This window comes from Sphaerodactylus townsendi, linkage group LG03 (assembly GCF_021028975.2).
Source record: "Sphaerodactylus townsendi isolate TG3544 linkage group LG03, MPM_Stown_v2.3, whole genome shotgun sequence".
In the NCBI taxonomy this organism is placed as follows: domain Eukaryota; kingdom Metazoa; phylum Chordata; class Lepidosauria; order Squamata; family Sphaerodactylidae; genus Sphaerodactylus; species Sphaerodactylus townsendi.
The window spans coordinates 109,499,918-109,520,621 of record NC_059427.1 but is presented as its reverse complement, the minus strand read 5'-3'; the positions used below and the strand labels follow the sequence as shown (position 1 = coordinate 109,520,621).

General features: G+C 43.5%; 1 protein-coding gene across 3 annotated transcripts in view; it reads right to left on the bottom strand.

The window, feature by feature from the left end:
• ADGRE5 (adhesion G protein-coupled receptor E5) overlaps positions 1-20,704 on the bottom strand; it is a 73,804-nt gene that overhangs the window by 10,948 nt on the left and 42,152 nt on the right. For 2 of the 3 annotated variants that reach the window (XR_007244053.1, XM_048491285.1), the window contains exons 5-13: positions 18,386-18,535; positions 11,441-11,575; positions 7,528-7,671; positions 5,670-5,716; positions 4,272-4,364; positions 2,040-2,214; positions 1,630-1,743; positions 777-976; positions 320-508 (exon numbers count right to left, since the gene is read on the bottom strand). Coding sequence is in view for 2 of the 3 variants with exons in the window: in XM_048491285.1 (XP_048347242.1) it covers positions 320-508; positions 777-976; positions 1,630-1,743; positions 2,040-2,214; positions 4,272-4,364; positions 5,670-5,716; positions 7,528-7,671; positions 11,441-11,575; positions 18,386-18,535 (1,247 nt within the window). In the remaining variant the exon portion in view is untranslated. The remainder of the gene's footprint in view (positions 1-319; positions 509-776; positions 977-1,629; positions 1,744-2,039; positions 2,215-4,271; positions 4,365-5,669; positions 5,717-7,527; positions 7,672-11,440; positions 11,576-18,385; positions 18,536-20,704) is intronic. The other variant, XM_048491286.1, reaches the window with a different exon arrangement.

The following is a 20,704-nucleotide window of genomic DNA, read 5'->3' as shown; positions in this document are numbered from 1 at the left end:
GAAGCATGCTTTTTTCATTCTGACTCGGTGAGAAATGAGGGTTATAAATACATTTTAAAATGAAGGACCAAGCCTTCTACTCACATGAATTTGCCTTATACCAAGTTGGGTCACAGGTTTATTGAGGCCTCTGTTGTCTACTCTGACTAGCAGTGGTTCTACTAGCAGGGCCTCAGGCAGAGACCTTGTATATCACTTATGTACCGGATGCGTTTTAACTACAGATGCTGGGGAACTGAACCTTCGCTCTTCTGTGTGCAAAGCAAAGGCTCTACCTCTGAGCCATGCTCCTCTGCCTTACTGTCTGTTTTGTACTCACCTCCACTTCATAGAAGGCCATAAGCACCGCAAAGCTGGTCAGGTGGCTGCACTGGCAGCGGGTGCTGTGGCCATTGGATTCCAGGAGTTTGCAGCCTTCGGTAGACCAGCCCCCACTGACAGGCTTCCAGAAGGCACAAACTTGCCTCTGTTCAAGCTTCTTGCTGGAGGAGGAACAGGGATGATGTACCTTAGAAGGAAGGGGATTTGTATGATAATGCAGAATGTCAGGAAAACAGACAGGCTGGAATGTATTATACCCAATGTGACGAGATAAGATGTAAAACAGAAGACTTTGGGAATGGGCCAAACAGAAGAGGGACAAGGAAGTTATTCCTTCTCCTCCAGCATGTCCATTTCTGTGCGTAAAAGGGAAGTGGCAGTTATTGTGAAAAGTCAGGAAAGAAAACATGATAAGCTATTGTGCACAGGCAGGAAGGGTATAATGAACTACTCACAGCTTCCGTGTGGTTGAATGTAAAATTCACAGGGATGTTCAAGGACACGGTGTTTTTTCGGCCTACAAAGGCAGCTGCCACCTTGGACAATATTACTTCACAGATGGGTTGGCCTGCCTCCTTTTCACTCCCTTCAATATGAGCTTCAGTCAGAAGAGGCCCAAGGCCCTGGTAGGAGAGCAGGCCTATCAGACTAAAGGCTGAAAGACAGAGGTGACAATTCAGATGGAATGCGCTGGCTCCCAAAGCACTGACAGTTGAACAGCAGCTGGCTGTGATGCCATTCTAAAACAGAATCACACTTGAGAAGCAGTTTCGGGTGTCCCTTAAGACCATATCCTTCTTAATCAGACCAAAGATTTACCTAGTCCAGAATATTTTTGCCAACCATGGCAGCCAGATCTCTCACAGAAGCCCATCTGAGATGGAGCAACAGTATTCCGAACATGACTGCACCACAGATTTATACTGGAGCATTACAATATTTATAGCTAAATTCTGAATTACTTTTCTAACAATCCCTATAACAATCCCATTTTTACAGCAGCAGCACACAGAAGAGACATTTTCAATCAGCTATTCACCACAACACCACAATCTTTTTTCTAGCTAGCTCAGACCTCAGCAGAGTACTGCCTGGCATTGCAGCTGTGCCACAAGGCAGTTGCCCCTATTCCCCACATAAGTTTCCCAGTTTTTTGTAGTAACAGAAAGCACAGTGCTGTGATTACAGCTGAATGGAGTACCAATATAGCTGTAGCCACAGCACCATGCCTTCTGCTACTACAAAAAGCTGGGGAACTTATGTGGAAAAGAGGCACCCCTGTCCTTGGAGTACAGGAAATCCATTTACCTTTGTCTTCTCTATCTGCATCATCCCAGCTTAACTCCATTCGTGTCCCATTCTGTGACAGCAGTGCTGAGCTCTGACTGTGGCTTCCAGCTGCCCTCATCTCCATGTCCAGCTCTGGAATGACAAGAATCAGATCAAGCTGAACTAGTAGGAAAGGGCAAAGGTAACAAATCACTGAACAAAATAGTACTTTCGTCAAAATATCCCAGTTGCTCCATCGACAGAAAGTAGATCCTATATCAAGCAGAGGGGAATTGGAAAGGACAGACAGGATGTTTCCCACACTTTTGTTGCCACCTCCCAATACAAACACATCTGCAAGTTCCATAAAGAATGGGAAGGTAAGAGGGAAATCCTGGCGTCTGTAATTATGGAAGCCTGAGGTTACCCAAAACACTCTGCACACTAACCTGTGCCATCGTTGGACTTAATGCTTATGGGCTTCTGGGCCAGGGTGGCTGCAAAATGTCTGAGCCAGGACTCTACCTCATGCATAAGTTCAGTAACTTTGAAGCGTTTTTCCTCCTTAGTTTTGTTCTTTAGTGCAGGTGAGTTCAATAGATCATCCAGCAGATTCAGCATATCCTAAAATTGAAGACAGTGACATCATTGGCTCTGGAGGGCAAGGTGGGCATCATACTGTTCAAACAGTTGCACCCACTGACAGCAAGGCAGCCAACATCAACACAGATTGATCAACCACCATCAGTACCTCCAAGTATGAAAACTAGGGGTGACTTTCAGTGGTATGTCAGTTCTTAAACATGCAAGAGGAACTAGGAGTGTAGCAGATCTTGGTCTAATTAGGGCTGGGAGAGTGACTGGTGTTGAGATTCCGTTTGGGGAAAGAAAGAAGCTACAAGATGGGCACTTGCAAGAGCATTTCCCTTTTCCCACTATTTCCTCTTTCTTGAAAGCCCACATAGCCTCTTGTCCTTCCCTGCCCCCTTCTCTCCTTCCCATCCACCAATCAACCTACCTTTATCTCCCCAACACAACCACCATGCCTTCAGTTTTCCTTTCTCCCCTACCCCCAGCAGCCTGTCATGGGAAACCTCTGGCTGAGTTGCTCAGTGACAATAGCAGTGCCAGGCCCAGTTGTACAGTAGCAAACCTGCAGGAAGTCATCCAGGGAAATGGAGCATCATCTTGGTTTGAGCTTTCTTGAGCTCCCGGTCACATTTTACTGAAGGGGTGGTTTTGCTGGCTTGTAGAGCGAGTATTACTCACACACCACCCCCAGAACCTGGAAACCCTACCTTTGACAGGTGGACTAGCTGAGTTTGTTATCTGACCTGCTAGTTCTGATAAACACCTAGGATCAGTAAGTGTGGGCAAGCTGCCGTGCTTTAGAAGCTGCCTCCCCTCCCCTGGTTCTTTTATTTTTAAAAAAGTTTTTATTGTCTTTCTTTCCCTTTTTCCTTTAACATCTTTTGGGCAAATCCAAACCAGGGTGGGGGAGCACAGACTCCAGGATGTGGCACGGGTCTGCATTGGTGGATTTGCCCTCTTCAGGGCACTTATCCCAGTGGAGAAATAAAAACACCGACAGGCAGGCAGACACAGAGTCAGCACCCCCACACTGCAGCCAACCCTTTCAGCACAGTAGTTGGTTTGTACCTGGTCTTTATAGCCAGGAACTCCATGCCTGGGTCTCAGAATTATGCCCCCCAAAAGATGGCATGACTCCATTCAGCCCTGTTAGTTGGAGGGTTTTTTTCTTTTTGTTTGCACCCTCACACCACCTGAAAGCCCTCTGGAGGGAGCGTGGCAGTGGAGTCATCCCGGTGGCCTGTGGATTAGTCTGATATAGTAGGATCTTGCCCATAATATTAATGAGAAATACAGAGCTACAATAAGTGCAATTCACTTGCAGCTGATTGGGCAAACAGAGTAACTGAGCAGCAAAAAACTGTCCTGCAGTGTAATCCTAACTAATGGGAACTCAGTGTAAGATTCCACTGCTATGCTAGTGTGTGAGCAGCCCTTGTTTGATGTTGTTATCATTGGGTGATCTAAGTTGGATAATGTTCCTTTTCATTTCTTATGCTCCTAATCTTTTCTCAAACCTGTCATAAAATGCTGCCTTTTAGGAAAATAAAATTATTCATTTGAAAATACTGAAAAAGTTGTGATCAGTAATCCTGTTGAAATGATGGTGCAAAATGCTGGCAACATTTCACTTTTAAAAGACATTCATACAGGGTTTTATTTTGTACTATTTGGAGAACAGTACTAATGATAGGTTTTTTTTAATTAGATCACACTGGACTTGCTACTGTTTTTATTCTGTAATAGATCTCCCCCCCCCCCCGCACACACACACCCCAGTAACAAAATGGGATTTTCCGTTCTTCTTTCAGATGCTTCCAACATAAATGAATACAGCTGCCTTGCTTAATTCTGCACAGAGGAGGGAACGGAAAGTTCTGTAGGGAAGTACAGAAGTTCTACCAATGTAATATATGAACTATGAATATGTAATAAGTGAACACCACTTGTTTAAAGTGTGTATGTGCAGAGTGTGCGGAAACTGACTGAACATTCCTGCCTGCTAGCCTAGTTTAGTAACCAGTATATTTGATCCTTGGAATAATACTAGAAAGGGGAGGTGGCAGAGAGGAAGGAAATTCAAAACATACCTTCAGAACTTCCTTTTTATCCTTATGGTTCTGGGTACTCAGTGATGAATTGCAGATGCCCTCCAACTCTGTTGTGAAGTCACAGATGAATGTCTGCAAAACAATCCCCCCCCAAACTCCAGTGGATGGAGATGGAGGAAACTAGGATGAGAAATGGAATCTGGACAACTACGCCCGTTAAAGGCGAAGCATGAAGGATTCAGGTGACGGGTTGCTGCTGAGTTACAAGTGGAACATGAAGGAGGTCACGGGAAACATCACAGACATAATTTGGAAAACAGTTTACATACAGACAAGATGGATTTAGAGGACAAGCTCACAGCAAGTATTTTGCTCTGATGCATTTAATAGTGAAATTCAAAATAGGTTCAGTTGACTGCCTAAGGCTTTCATGATAGGAATCAATTGGCTGTTTTGGGTTTTCCAGGCTGTATGGTCACGGTCTGGTAGCTTTTCATTCTAATGTTTTGTCTGCATCTATGGCTGGCATCATCAGGGGCATGTTACAGTAAGATGTGCCATGGAGAGAAACATATCTTACCAAGACATGCCAGCCATAGATGTGGGCAAAACATTAGGAGCAAAAACTATCAGACCATGGCCATACAGCCCGGAAAATCCAAAGCAACCAGATTGTTACTTTCAACAATAATAAAAACATTCCCATTTGTAGTAGATTTGGGGGAGGTATACTTTGTAGATGTTTTGATTCCATTGCTTCAAAAATTCTAGGAATCACAGAAACACTACAGATCAAACAGAAGTATATAGATGATGGATGGTATATGATACATAGTTAGGTAAAACTGTGTCAGTGGGAAATATCAGAGGTAAAAAATGGGCAAGTTTGAGTTTTAAAAGCTGAAATCTAACTTCTCTGATCCTTGATAAATGATTCTCTAAAAGGACAAAATAAGCAAGGATGTGCATGGTCCAAATTGAACTAGACAAAAAAATGTATTCAGAACATCTCAGTTCACATTTAAAAAAAACAACAACAGCACATTTCTAGTTCTTCAGGCAACAGTGTAAGGACATGCTCGGATATCTGTGCATAATGCTCAGAGGGAATCTTAGGAGATAGTGCAAGAACTTAATAGAATCTTCATGTTTTAGGAGGTGCAACATCAGTGCTATGCACAGCTCAGGCCTGATTTCATAGATAGTGTAAAATTATCCAAAATTATTCAAAATAAGCAACAAAATCAGTATTTTTGTTGCAAAATTTAAATTTTGTGTTGCCTTTGTGCAAAATTTTGGTGATTTTTAAAATAAAAATGAACCAAACACACAGTACGAAATGTTACACCCATTGCCTAATTCAGTTAAAAAATCAACTCAGCCTATGCATGGAGTCAGTTTGTTCCTGACATTCAAAATTCTACATTCAGAGCTCACCTGTTCCCTTGAACAGTTATTGCTCGAAGATGCTGAACAGGAAAATGCTGGGGGCAGAGCAGATAAGATGTTAGAGTACATTGCTATCCATGCTATTTCTAAAGGCTTTCACTGTCTGTTTCCCTTTTGAGAGCTATAGTATATTACATTAATTATATTAAGTGGTCCACAATAGCATTAACAGTGACAGTTAAATATAGTTTAACCTGCTGGGCAGCTGAGCAGACATACTGAATGACTGCAAAGCAAGGATGCCCCTTCAGAGATAATCTTGATGTGCCCATTCAGCAATTACTGCTAGATCTCAATCAACTTAGTCCACTCTAGAAATGCAACCAACCAAGGATGTAGGTAAGGGGAGGGGGGGGTTCCTCGGGTTCAACCCCCCATTACATGTCCAAAGCTCCGCCCCCCTGTTTGTGTTTTTTATTTTTTAGTGTTTTTTCAGTTTGTGGGCTGCAGTGGGTGCAGTTTTTATCCTAGCACCATAATTTCAGGGATTTTTTGGGAGATTCTCCTGATGATACTACCCAGGTTTGGTGAGGTTTGGTTCAGGGGGTCCAAAGTTATGGACTCCCAAAGGGGGTGCCCCATCCCCCTTTGTTTCCAATGGGAGCTAATAGAAGATGGAGACTACACCTTTGAGGGTCCCTAATCTTGGACATAACCTGAACCAAACTTCGCCAAAACTGGGTGGTATCATCAGGAGAGTCTCTTACTGATACCACCCAGGGTTTGTGAAGTTTGGTCCTGGGAGTCCAAAGCTATGGACTATCCAACACGGTTGGATGAACATCCAAATGCTTATTCCCAGGCACATCCGGATCCACAGTTGATTAGAAGAAGAGTTTGGATTTATATCCCCCCTTTCTCTTCTGCAGGAGACTCAAAGCGGCTTACAATCTCCTTGCCCTTCCCCCCTCACAACAAACACCCTGTGAGGTGGGTGGGGCTGAGAGAGCTCCGAGAAGCTGTGACTAGCCCAAGGTCACCCAGCTGGCATGTGTGGGAGTGTACAGGCTAATCTGAATTCCCCCAAAAAGCCTCCACAGCTCAGGCGGCAGAGCGGAGAATCAAACCCGGTTCCTCCAGATTAGATACATGAGCTCTTAACCTCCTACCCCACTGCTGAACTTTCAAGTGCACATTCCATTGAAACCCACAGAGCTTATAGCTGGGAATGCAAGAAGCATCTTATAAAAAAGTATCTTTTCCCCTGTGATGTGAATGTGAGGAAGCCAGCCTGCAGTTCATACTACTCTCTCACTTGCCCCGGTGGGGACCAGCAAAAGCCAGTGCAGGCTGGACAGTGCTTGGACTCCAGGCACTGGATGTACCAAAACCTTTTAGGCTGAAATAGGCCCAATGAACAAAGGGCGGCTAACGGTTGTTGATCACACAGGCTGGAAGAGGAAGTTGTCAGGCCAGCGTTCCAGGGAAATGGAAATGAGGCACCCCTGTGGAGACAAGCGATTTGTGAAGGTTGTGAGGAAACAATGCACCTGAGTAGCCGAGTTAGATGCTGTCGGAGCAGAAGATGATTGCCATCAACACATCTGGAATCAAGCTGTCTTTGCACACAGAATGTGGCAGAAACAAGCTAGGCAAGGAAGGTCGTTTTGATTTACTGAAGCAATTGATGGACCTCTTTGTTTTGTTTCTTCTGTGCAGATTTTTGAACAAAATACTACCACAAAATATTTTTTAAAGTTCTACAGGTGAAGCTTTCCCCAGGTTATGTAACATTTTCCTAGTTGTTCCACTAGCCTTTTCTAGATGTAGCAAAGAATTATAAATTTCAGATCAATTTGTACAGCACAACATCGTCCTGCCCCCCCCCCCAAGCCCCAGAACTCACACTTGCAACTGCTGTTTGTTTTACCCTCAGGGGTAACTTCAGTGTAGTTGATATATCCAGGTAGGCACGGACACCAAAATCCCCCATTATAGTTATTGCACTTGGCACCTTCACTACAAGGGTTTGAGAGACACTCATCAACATCTGCAAAGTAAAAACAAAAATAAAAAAGAACAAAAACTACCTTAAGAGCAGCAGGATACTTGAAAAGGGAGGCGAGAGGCAAAGGGCAGGGAACAAAATATCTCTGAGGATACAACATATTGCTACGTACACTGAGTGTCTGTGAGGATGAACTATAATTGTGTGTACTAATTAGATCTGATTTCCCTGCCACACATTTTACATAATGTGACATTTTAATAATGCTGCCATTAATCAGTGTCATGAATTCAACATGGATTGCAACCAGTCATCTCGTATTGTCCTTCAGATGGGGGGGCGGGGGGCAGGGAGGTGTTGGTTCTCTAACAGGAAAGGCTTCTTTTGAAATGACAGAGCCAGTGATGTGTGGCATGTTATCAGTCGCTTTGATGGAATTACAAAATGTGTATGGCACGTAGGTGACGATGCAAGTTACGAGTGAGAGCTTTCCATTCTCCTCTGGCATGGGAATGCTCCATGAACGCACAAGGATTTCTCATAGCATGCATCAAGGATAATGGTGTTGTATCCTAAAGTGCCATTCTGTCAGCACAGCAGAAGCCCCTCTGATGGAAGAGCTTTCCCTTCTGCTGAGGAGGGGCATTTTTGCCAGTTTCCCTCTCCTGATGCAGACTCTCAGTTTGCCTCCCCTCACTGACACAAAGAAGCACAGTGGGAGTTACAGAAGGCTGCAGTGAGAAGGGGGAAGCAAGGAAGTTGCATAGCTCCACTGGTGCTGTTTAGGATCGAAACCACAAGAATCTGAAACCCCCTGTATGCGCAAACCTCCTTACACACAGTAGAGTCTTCCTATTCACAGCAGAATCACTGGTTGGGGCCCTTGCCTGTAAACTGGAATTTAACTGAGGAGAGGCCATTAGGAGCACTATTAGGATTTATTTGGAACCTAAGCTGCAAAACTAAACCTTTATCGGAACTCAGATTAATTTCAAATATAACTTTTAAATATTATGCAATTAACTTGTAAGGATAATGACAACTTAATAACACCTACCAGATTATGAATTAATAAAAGCAATAAATCCTACATTTAACCATACAACAATCTGGGACAACACTGGGTTCGAAATGCAACGTCCACATAGACATAGCTGCAATTTCTTCTCTCTCTTGCTGGCCCACTTCCCAGAATTTTAGCATGCTGCAGAGGGAAGGATCAAGAGCAAGGTCTTCTTTGTCTTGTTAAGGGAACATATAAGTAGGAAGCTTTACCAGGCCGTGAAATTGGCACTGAGAAGCTCTGCTGTAATGTGGACTAGACAAGAGGCTGACTGGAAGGCAATTTATTGTCTCAGCAATTTCCTGAAATTGGTTACTAATCTGTACTTTCAAGCAAACTACAAAATCCATTTTGCAATTTCCTCAGCCCCTGAACCTTTTCCTCACATGCAAAGATCAATCTGACATTCAATGCCAGTTCAAACACAATCAGCTCTTTACCAAACCAGTCACAGAATGGTAGCGTTTAGGTGCTCTGTGGGAGTCTACCTTGTGGGCAAATGACTTACTCTTTCAGCCCTCCATGAATGGACAACGAATATGTATTTACAAAGTATTTCACTGTGAAGGTTTCACCAAAAATTTGTCTTGAGAAATGAATACATTCATGGCTGTATTAACCTCTGAGGGGTTTCAGAGGGTAGACATGTTGGTCTGCAGTTGAGCTGTTAGATGTAATTTCAATCGAGATCAAAAAGATTTTTTCAGACTATGAGCTTTTGAGAGTCAAAACTCCCTTTATCAGATACAAGTTGGAATGAAGATCTCTGAATCCTTATATCCATGTTAGACGGTGGGAGGGGAGTTACAAAGAAAGAACTCAAGATGCAGAGGTACTTTAATTTATTTTAAATGTATACCCTGCCCTATTCCAGATAGCCAGGCTCTGCCCTGCAAACAACAAAAACATCACATGATGCAAAATAACAATCAATAAAAACAACCTAATAGTCAACCTGTTTCTAATTAAAGCATCAATTAGTTACATATCTACAATTAACATGATACTTGTGTCTATAATCTTAGGGCTTCCTAGTGGGATGGATAGAGAAAAATGATGCTACCAAGACACCTCCTCTTGAAATAAAATGAACCTCCCCCCCAAAAAAATCCCTACTTTGTAATTCACACAAGGGGAGGAAGAAAAAAGTAGGGGTGAAAATACAAGGGGACAGGGAGGGACAGCAGAAAAAGAAGGGGAGGGACATGGGAAGAAAGGGAAGGGGAGGCCAGGTGAGATGACAACCCTGGTTACCCCAACCATGGGCCTGGTGGAACCTCTCTGTTTTCAAGACCCTGCAGAACTGTGCCACTTCCCACAGGGCCCTGATTTCAGATGGCAGAGAGTTCCACCAGGCCTTGGTCAAGGCCACCTGGATGAAGAAGAAGTTGGTGGGGCTGAGAGTTCCAAAGAACTGTGACTAGCCCAAGGTCACCCAGCAGGAACATAGGAGTGTGGAAACTCATCTGATTCATCAGATAAGCCTATGCCACTCAAGTGGAGGAGTGGGGAAACAAACCCGGTTCTCCAGATTAGAATCCACCTGCTCTTAACCACTACATCACTACTCTGGTATTCTCATCACTCATAAGTGCCTAGTGCTTGGGCCCAAATACAAAGTAAGTGACTGTAAAGATGGAGGAGAGGGTCACCATAGGACTGAAGAACAGCCTGGCAACTACTGCATGAAATGGTGCCATAGTAAGCAGTAGGCACATTGTATTCAGAGGCTATACCATATGCTGCATACAAACCTGCAACCCGGCAACCATCCGCTTGGGATTAATGAGCATGGTAATATACAGTTTTGTTTCAGTGACAGCCCACTAGTGGATGAATCTCTGCTTGTTGCCTTCCTGGGACTGTAACATGACCCATGTTAAATGTCTAGCAGGCCAGTACTCCCAAACCTTCATTCCATTTGGCCGATCGCAAGTTGTGGAGGTCTACCTTATGTGAAGCCAAAAATACACATAAGCTGTGAGATGATCATCCATCCGATTCTGTCTTAAAATGGTAACTGCATACTCACGTGCAGATGCCAACATGAACAAGAAAAATGGCTGGACAAAGAGGGGAAGACTGAACAGGAGATGTCAGCTGCTAGGGGCAATATGGGCCTAAGAGAACCATTGTCCACTATGATTTACACAAAGACCATGCTGATTTTGCAAGAAGTGAACACAACTGGATTCTTCCACAGAAAAATCCACTGACATTACATGTATGAAAACTTACCTTCACAAAACAAGAACAGCACATATGAACATATGCAAATAATGCATTATAAAACAATCTCATCATTGAATAAGTCAAGTCAAAATAAATACAGGATTCTTATGCCTGATAAATTCATGCACAAATTCATTACAAATAGGCACATGCAACCTGGGCTTTAACTCAAATACATTGGTCTTTCATGCCAAATCTTGGTCACATGATATTCACTATATTCTATATGAGTACTGATTAATCTGATTAACGTATTATTTATACATATCTTTCTCTTTGTTAAGGAAGCTCACATCAGCTTTTAGATGGCTCCAGGAAATCGTATGATTAAGTGGCGACTATCTGTATCACTTGAACAGTACAACCTCATCATGTGCTCTCAAACTACTTTCTGGGCACAAAAAAAATAACTTCCGCTCACTTTGTAACACTAAAAAAATTGAAGTACTGATGTAAGATTTATTTATCCATGCATTATTTTGGTTGATTAGGAAATGCGTCCCCATTGGGCTGTACCTTTGCATATTTTTCTATCATCCTTTGAGCTCTTCCCAAATCCCGGCTTGCATTTACACAGGTAATCACCTATACTGTTGATGCAATTTCCATTGGGTTCACAGATGGAGACATGTTGCTGGCATTCATCAATGTCTGTAATGAGAAAGTGGTTTCCAGCCTCCAGGTGCCACAAAGCACACAGCTCCAACCTGGGGCATCACTTATTACAGCAAAGAAGAAAGCACAAGGGATTGGAAGAAGACAACGCCATTCTAGTCCCCAGACTGGAAAACTCAACCACAATTGAGCCATGCAAAGAGACACGCTGCCAAGCATTCACTTAGAGAAGCGATTCTCAGATGGGTAGCAACAGCCTCAAAGCTGAGATAACCAGTGGCTAGAGGAAACAAGAAGGCATTCCATCCAGTTAAAAGGCTAGAATGAATAGGTGCATGCTGAACACAACAACGTTTTGCTGGTGATTCCCATTTGGAATAAGTGGAGAACTCCCCAGATTAGAAGAAGAGAAAAAGCACCAAGGCTTAGTTTATACGTAAAGAGTTCCACTTCAGCCGCAGCAGCTACAAGTACATGAAGCTGGAGGAGTTCTCCACCACTGGACGTTCACAAACTAACTATAGGAATGCTCAGATGTGGGCATTGCCCAGTGATGTCTTGACTCTGAATGACAATTACTGCTTTTGGTGCCACTTTGTGCAAAAGCAGAAAGAATGGATGGCAACAAACTTTATTTGAAAAGACCAGGCTTCAAGAATACTCTACTGATGGCACTTAGAACAGAGCCATTTTTTAAAAAAATGGAATGGAATTTACAGAAAGCATACCAGAAATATGTTTTAGAAGTCATGTGAACTCTGCACAACAAATCAGAATCAAATGAACTCTTATTGTGCTAACAATGGATCAGGTCTACATAACAAAGGTATCTAGAGGAAGCATTTACAAATTCTCCACTAGAAGACAGTGCTCTGAAATGTGAACCAAATCTGATATTACGAACAAAAAGAGAAGGAACAATCCAGAAAGGAAACTGTGAGACTGATCCCAGAGGAAGAAGTAAGAGGCCTTTTGTTTCAATGTTCTAAATATATAAGAATAATGCTGACTTCACTAGCAAAATGGCTCTGTCTGCAGATGTTCCTTGTACCAGCTGAAGACCTGCTTTGCACCCTCAGTTTCACTGCAATTTGTATGAGCATGGTGGAGGTAGCTTTGTATTTTCAATACTGTTTTGAACAATAATGCTAAAAACTGAAGGCAGTCTGTCAAATTAAAATGCAATGGTTTTAAAATGACAAATTATTTTCCTTGAGCTGTTGTCCTGTGTAATTATTTGCCACTAGTTGCAGAGATGGTCAATAGCTTCTGGGCCAGTTCATGCCACTATGGAAACGGAAGAGTCAACACCTAGTTTGTGAAACACCTGAACCTCCATGTAGAATATTATCTTCTTCCACATGCAATCATTCTATCCATTTCTTTCAGACAGTCAGACTGGTTAGAGCTGTAGCAGGGGCACAGATATTCATGCACTGCCATGCCTGGGGGAAGCATGCAACATCCGAAGCATTATGGGGACCCAGAAATCCCTTACCCTGACATGTAACCATACTGACATTCCTAAAGTCTTCCTGGAATCCAGCTTTGCAGCGGCAGGCATAGTTCCCAAGACTGTTCTCACACTCAGCGTGATATCCACATTTGTTAGGCCCTTGGCACTCATTGATGTCTGCAATATATGATAATGAGCTTTGCAATCTGACTATTAGTTGTCTTTTGCGTGCACTGAATGGTGGACTCTCAGGAAATGACAACCTGGGAAATAGTTCATGAAGATTCTAATTCTATGCGTTCACTGAGACTTTGGACACTTTGAGCTGAATTGTCAAAACCAAAGGGGTTTCCAGTGTGGTATATGGTACCCCTCTTATCACACAACATATTGAGACATACTCATGGTTTGGAAGTAGATCCCCACAGTAGAGAAAAATCACCACTAGCCTCCTCTCACTCAGCTTCCAGTACAGTACACTGTAGCTTCCAGCACTGAAGTATGCATTTGTAACCTTTCACTGTGGCTCAGTGGTAAAGCATCTTCTTTCCATATAGAAAGCCCCAGGCTCAGATCCCTAGCATTTCCAGCTACAAAGATCAAGAAGTAGATGATGTAAAAGAGTTCTGCCTGAGACCTTGAAGAGTTGCTGACAGCCAGAGAAGCCAGTGCTGCAAAACTAATGCAAGGATGAGGGACCTGTATGTATTGCATATACTTAGTATAAGGGACCTGAATGTATTGCATCATGCCTTGTGCTGCAACTCTTTCTGCTGTTGAAGTGTTGTTCTCTTGATGTTTTGTGCCTGTTTTTGTTGCTAGGCTGGGTTTTCATTGGTAGGGAGTTCCCAGGTTCCTCTTCACATTAGGCTGTTTCTTCCTTTTCTAGAGGATGGCATAGCTTGTTGCCTTATGTTTTTTATTGCACATTATAGTTTATTCTTCTGTAGGGCTGTAGATGTAGAAGGCAAATCCTTCTTCAGAAGGTTGTAATCTGTTTTACAAACACTGCACACTAAAATAATTGCCTACTTGACAGTCTTTGAGGATTTTCTCCAAGTAGTAGTTTGTAACAGTTGTTCTTTGCTCAATTCACTCTTTTCAGGTGTACTTTACTCAATTCAATTATCGTTATTTTGCCCACTTCTCCTTCTGCTACTGTTTGTAAACATCTGAAGCTGTGCATTACTTAGAGCACAAACAGACAAGGTTAAGATCATGCGTCTTGATCTAACCATAAAATGCAAGTTACAGATTCAAGTGGGCTAAATTTGTCTTGTGTTTTTGCTGAGAAGAAAAAGAGAGTTTCTTTCTTCAACCTCCACTAGTTTTGCTATTGAAAACCATTCCCTGCTCTCCATTGAAAAACATGTGAATAGTAGAATGGGACAATAAGTTTTGATTATCAAAATCCTGTGGTGCTGAGGGGTAAAACTTCCTCCCGCTCTTTGCATAGCCCTGAGACAGAATGAGGCTGCAAAGTTTGTAATTGATAGATGGATCAAGAAACAGGATCTTAGCAGAGGCATATCAGGCGGGGGGGGGGGGAGGAATGGTGCCCAAAGACAACCCCTTCTCCAGGCGCCCTCCCCCCCACATTAGGGGGCATGGTTCAGGGGTGCCGAGCCCCACCTCTGCTAGCCTGCATAGAGACCCAGGGCATGGCTCAGGGGCATGGCCGCCCACCACTGAGCCCCACCCTGGCCTCCGTTCAGGCAAAGCCTCACCTCTGGCCTCTGTGCCGGCTGGCAGGGCCTGGGGAGGGCAAAAGCTGGCCAGCACAGAGGCCGGGGGCAGGGCCGAGCTCTGCCCCCTGCATCCCTGCAAGCCGACTCAGGAGCTGGCTTGCAGGGAGGCGGGGCTTGGTGGCGTGCAATTGGGGTACCTGCCATTTGGTCGTGGGGGGGGCATCTGGCACTCCCCCATGTGACCAAAAGATGTGTGCCCAGGGACAAGGGTGACCCCATGTCCCTATAGGCTGTACGCCTCTGGATCTTAGTCTCATATATTTGATCCCATAATTATAACACATAATATTGCTATAATGCCCCTTTCTGCACAAGTTGCGTAGAACATTTCGAGAATGTTTTCGATCTTTCTCTTTACCATGTTTGTCTTCACTCACCTCCTCCAGACATTTCATGACTGTTGTAACGGAGGGGTGTGTGTGTGCTTTGCTGATTCATTGATTCAATGCTTTGAAGTGCCGTTTAATTGATATTTTGTTGAAAAACTGAAAAAGGCAAAAAAAAAATGCCCTGCACAAAATGATGAAAATGAAGAGGCGAAGGGAAAAGGTGGAGGACATGAAAAAATGGTGCACCAGGCGCTGGGGAAAGGTTTGTGATGGCACAGGGGTGTTGAAAATGGGACTGGCAAGGCTAGAAGTATGTTCTGTTCTCCCATTACTAATGTGTTCTGCCACATTACTAAGCATCTTACTGATTTATTTCAGGTCTGCCAGTGTTAAGGCATAACAGACACTCTCTCTCTCTCTCTCTCTCTCTCACACACACACACACACACACACACACACACACACACACACACACACACACACTTTTGCTTTTCTGCAACAAGCAAAACAAAACCCCAAAGAAATTGACACTTGCTCCTACCAACTAGTAACACTGAACAGTAAAAAACACAAAAACTACCCACAAAGAACATTAAAAAGTTGTTAATATAAAACCCTAATTAAAAGCCTGCGTAAAAAAGATATATTTTGACAGTGTCTAAAAACAAAGTAAAGTAGGCACCAGGTGAGTCTCAAGGGAGAGGACATTCCAGGGGTTAGGTGCCACCACAGAAAACGCCCCATCTCTACTCAGCACCTGCCTGGCATCTGAAGGTGGAGGGAACAGAGAACAGGGCTTGAGAAGATTTTATCTGGCTGGCTGCATTGTACGAGAGAAGATAGTCTTTCAGGTACCTGGTCTCAAGCCACTGAGGACCTTAAAGGAAAGAACTTGCTCTCTGAGTAGTGCCTAGAAGCAGATGGGTACCCAGTGGAGATATGTCAGTGCTAGGATGATACAGTCCCTGGAATAAACCCTCAACAATAGCCTGGCTGCTGCATTTTGAACCAACTGAAATTTCTGGATAGTTTTCAGAGGCAGTCCCATGCATAGCTCACTACAATACTGATCACAGTGTGAATCACGGTGGCCAAGTTATATTTTTTGAGGCCTGGTTATAGCTGATGAAACAGCTGGAGCTGATAATAGGTACTATATGCCACAGAGGAGACCTTAATATCCAACCATAGGCCAGGATCCAGTAGCAAGCTAAGAACTTGCACTTTCAGGAGAATTGCAACGCCCTCTAGAACAGGCTGCCTCTGCATTCACCGAGCAGTTTTTTTCATGACCTACAGCCCCTCAGTCTTATCTGGACTGAGCTTCAGTTTACAGGCCCATATCCATCCAATTTCTTTCTCCAGGCACCTGTCCAGGACTTCCACAGATCCACCTGGCTTAGTGGTTAAAGAAGAGTTTGGCTTTATTCCTCACCTTTCTCTCCTGTAAGGAATCTCAAAACATCTTCCAAACTCATTCCTTTTCTCTTCTCATAGCAGACACTTTGCTGAGGTAAATGGGGCTGAGAGAATTTGAAGAGAACTGTGACTAGCCCAAGGTGCCATCAAGCTTCATGTACAGGGGCAGGGAAACAAATCCAGTTCACCTGATAACAGTCCACCACTCGTGGAAGAGTAGGGAATCAAACCTGGTTCTCCAGATTAGTGTCCACTGCTCTTAACTAGTACACAATGCTGGATATCATTCACATATTGGGAAATGGAGCTGGATGTCATTCATATATTGAGAACATGTCCCTCCAAACTCCCAGGTGACCTCTTCCAGCTGTTTTGGATAGATGTTAAATAGCATGGGAGACAAGATGGAACTTTGAAGAACCCCCTATCACAAATGCCACAGGGATGAGCAGCAGACTATTTATTCACGGCCAAATTGACTAATACAGGCTAAAGAAAAACAGACTGAACATTAATTCTGAAAAAGGTCCCTATTCACAACTTTATAGATAACAACACATTTTATTCTAACAGACATTTCAAGATATTATGAAAAGGCATGTGCTTCTTTCTTCCCTAGGAACCTAAAACCCTTACTATTTATTAACTTCATTTACACCGTGCCTTTCTCTCCAGTGGGGACACACATTTTACTCTCACAACAATCCCATGAAACAGGTTGGGCTGAGAATGTGAAACCCACCCAAGGTCATCCCAGTAACCCTTCATAGGGAGTCAAACTTCGTAGATACTTTGATTCCATTACTTCAAAAATGCAGGGATTTAACAAAAATGCTACCGATCAAACAGAAGTATGTAGATGATATTTCTTGGGATTTTTATCTAATTTTTAAAGTTAATCTCTACTATAGGTTGTATCTCTAATTTACCTCTCATTTTAATAATTGATAATTATTTAAAAACAAAAGACAGTCTATGGAATTAAAATGTAGTGATTTAATTTATTGCCCCAGTGACCTCTTGGGGCCATTATGCATAGAGCAGTTTACATGATGCTCTTGCTCCACAGTGGGGCCTCCTCACACTTTCTTGTTTACACACGAGGAGGTACCTTACTGTCTGCTTTATGGCTTGCCTGCTCTTACTTCCAAGTTGAAGCCCTTTAAATTTTATATCCATATTCTTACTTTGTGTGGCCTTGCTCCCTCCCTCTGCTGCCATGCTGGGGGCGGGGGGAGAGGGAGGCAGGCCAGACCCAATCAATCATTGGCAGTGGAGGAGGATGCCTCAGCCAGCAAGCCCATGCTCCTTATCCCCTCCCCAGAAAGCAATGGGAGCCTGGTGAAAGGGAAAAAAGGGAAGGAAGGAGAGGTTAAAGCACGCAAATGAGACTATATTGATATTTTTCACATCACTATTGTGGTGGCTCATTATTAATTTTTTTTTGGGGGGGGGAGTGAAAGCTGGCTATGGATCCCCCAGAATTGTCTGAGAAAAGTGTGGGGAAGACTAGAAGGATCAGAAACCCCAAAGCAAGGAAACCACAGGGCTTACAGGATCTTCAGTACCGTGTGTGCTTGTCTGCAATGAAAACTCTGCTGTGAAGGAAACGTACCCCTGCTGTGGTGCAGAGCACCAGTGTATAATCAGCCAGAATAGCCACCATATAGTTTGTGAAATGTCCACGTTTCTACGTAGAAAATTATTTTGTTCCGTTTGCAATCTTTCAATCTATTTTCTTCAGAAAAGAGTGACAGAATCCCTGTATGAGCAAAAGATAAGCATTCGCATGTTGATGCCTCTGTTGCAGCGCTGAATATACATGCAATGCAGTGCCATGCCTGAAGTGAGTACACAGCGTCTCAAGCAACACAAGAACCCAGAAAACCCTTACCAATGCATTGGACCTCACTGGCATTCTTGAAGACCTTCTGCCCAGTGCTGGGCTGGAATCCTTTTATGCAACTGCAGCTGTAGCTTCCCTTAGTGTTGCTGCACTTGGCATGGTAACTACATATGTTGTGATTTCGGCATTCGTTGATATCTGCAATACAGGATGACATAGTTAGCAACCTGCTCATTGATCATCTTTTGCGTCTATTGATGAAATCTCAGGAACTGAGGATCTGAGAAGCAGCTCATAAAGATTCCGATTGTAGGTCTCCACTGAGACACTAGACTCTCTGAACAGAGTTCTCCAATGCAAAGGCTGAGCCCAGTCTAGTCGATAGAATCTCTCTTACTGTACAGCAAGCAAATTACTAAGATATATTCATGGCTTAAAAGCTAGGAGAGCAGGAATATTTGTCCTGAAAATGTTTGGAGCTGGGTGGAGGCGGAAAAGGTAGGCAGGAAACACTGATGGGAAAATAACATGCAGGAATCTGAAAAAGGTAACTTTGACTCTTGAAAGTTTATACCCTGGAAATCTTTTTGGCCTTTAAGGTGCCACTGGACTTGAACTTAAAGTAGTATTACATCCATGCTAGAAATGTTGAAGATGGGATAATTCCTCTCCCCAACTCTAATTTTAAAAAAGTATTAAGCATCTAATAATCGGGAAACATTCAGGAAGGAGTGGCAGCTTTCTGAGGACAGATACCCTGTGGGCGTTTGGTGCGAGGGCCCTCCAACTCATGTGAATCTGGCATCCTTGCTCTAGCATAGGTGTCAAACTCGCGGCCCTCCAGATGTTATGGACTACACTTCCCATCATCCCCTGCCAGCATGATGTGTAGTCCATAACATCTAGAGGGCCACGAGTTTGACACCTGTGCATTGAACTGCCAACTGACACTAGGAGAAAAATAACCTTTGTGAAGACATATATGCCAGTAGAGCAGAGAGCAAAGTCAATAAATTGCCAACCGAGTGGTTATTTTTTATGTTAAATTTGAAGTGATTTAAACATATATTCTGATACAGGCATATAATGCACTGGGAAGAGGCATCTGACCAACAACTGCTGTACATACTCAGTGGTCTGCATATTTTGAATGCCTCAAGACTATACAATGTGCTCGGTACCACTGGCCTGTTCCCTCCCTCTCCTCCAGCAAGGAAAAGCGATACCAGTTCTGACATGCTGTGCTGCTGCTACCACCTATCTGGGCTCAAAATATGCATGTTGAGACCTAGGACGGGGGCAGTGGAGGAGTGGGGGGCTGCTCTTTAGGCAGCCTTGCCCAAGCCATAAAGAGCAGAAATGGATGTGAAGTCCTCCACTGCCCCCAGACTAGGGATGCCAGCTTCCAGGTGGGACCTGGGGATTCCTTGGAATGACATCTCATCTCCACATTATAGAGAAGCTTTAGAGGGTGAACCCAAAGGCACTGTAGACCACTGAAGTCCCTGTTCTCCTCAGGCTCCATCCCCAAATCTTCAGGTGTTTCCCCAACCTAAATCTGGCTACCCTATGTAACCCTGCCCTGTATACCCTGCCTTATGAAATATTGAATTTCATATTGTTTCTCATACTGTGTGCTACAGAATGCCAGTTTCCATGTTTGTGTGGGTGGATAGCAGAATGTCCAAGCTGAGAGCAAGCCTAAGGCAAAACAATCTGTTTGCAAATCTATGAGTTACTCCAGGCAATACTATCTTGACGTCTCATAATAAGGACATGCATCTTTGATTATCTCACCTTGCCAGAATATTCCGTTAACATAATGGAGTCTGTAGAACTCCTCAGCACCACACCTCGCTAAGCTGTTTCTTTGGAAGTCCCAGATACTGTGCTTTTGAGAAAACATTTCTTCAAACAATTGCTTCTTCCATGCATTTCCTCAACCTCTAGATACAATCTCCCTAACAACAAGATCCCTTCCTAAATCACCAAGCCTCAGCAAAATTTGAATACTTAAGGCAGAGACTGTAGGAAGTACCTCTGCATAAAGCATTCACGGTATCACTGATATAATCTAGGACTAATTGGCCCCATTGTCCCGGGGAGTAGAACAATAGATAGAGCTACTAATTAGCTCAGCCCTGCAACCAGCATAGAGGCAAGAAATGAAACCTAATGCAAAGGGTCGTTTTTCCCACCAAACTAGCGATCCACCCTATAAAAGTCCTGCTCACCTTAAGCTCATTGCTCATTTCTAACCTGAACCTCCCTTGGTCAAGTTGGTGTGAGACACGATATATCGTCCTTCACTTGGGCCCCTATGCTGGCATAGAGATCCTTGCCTTCTTCTGGAACTTCTCTGCAGAT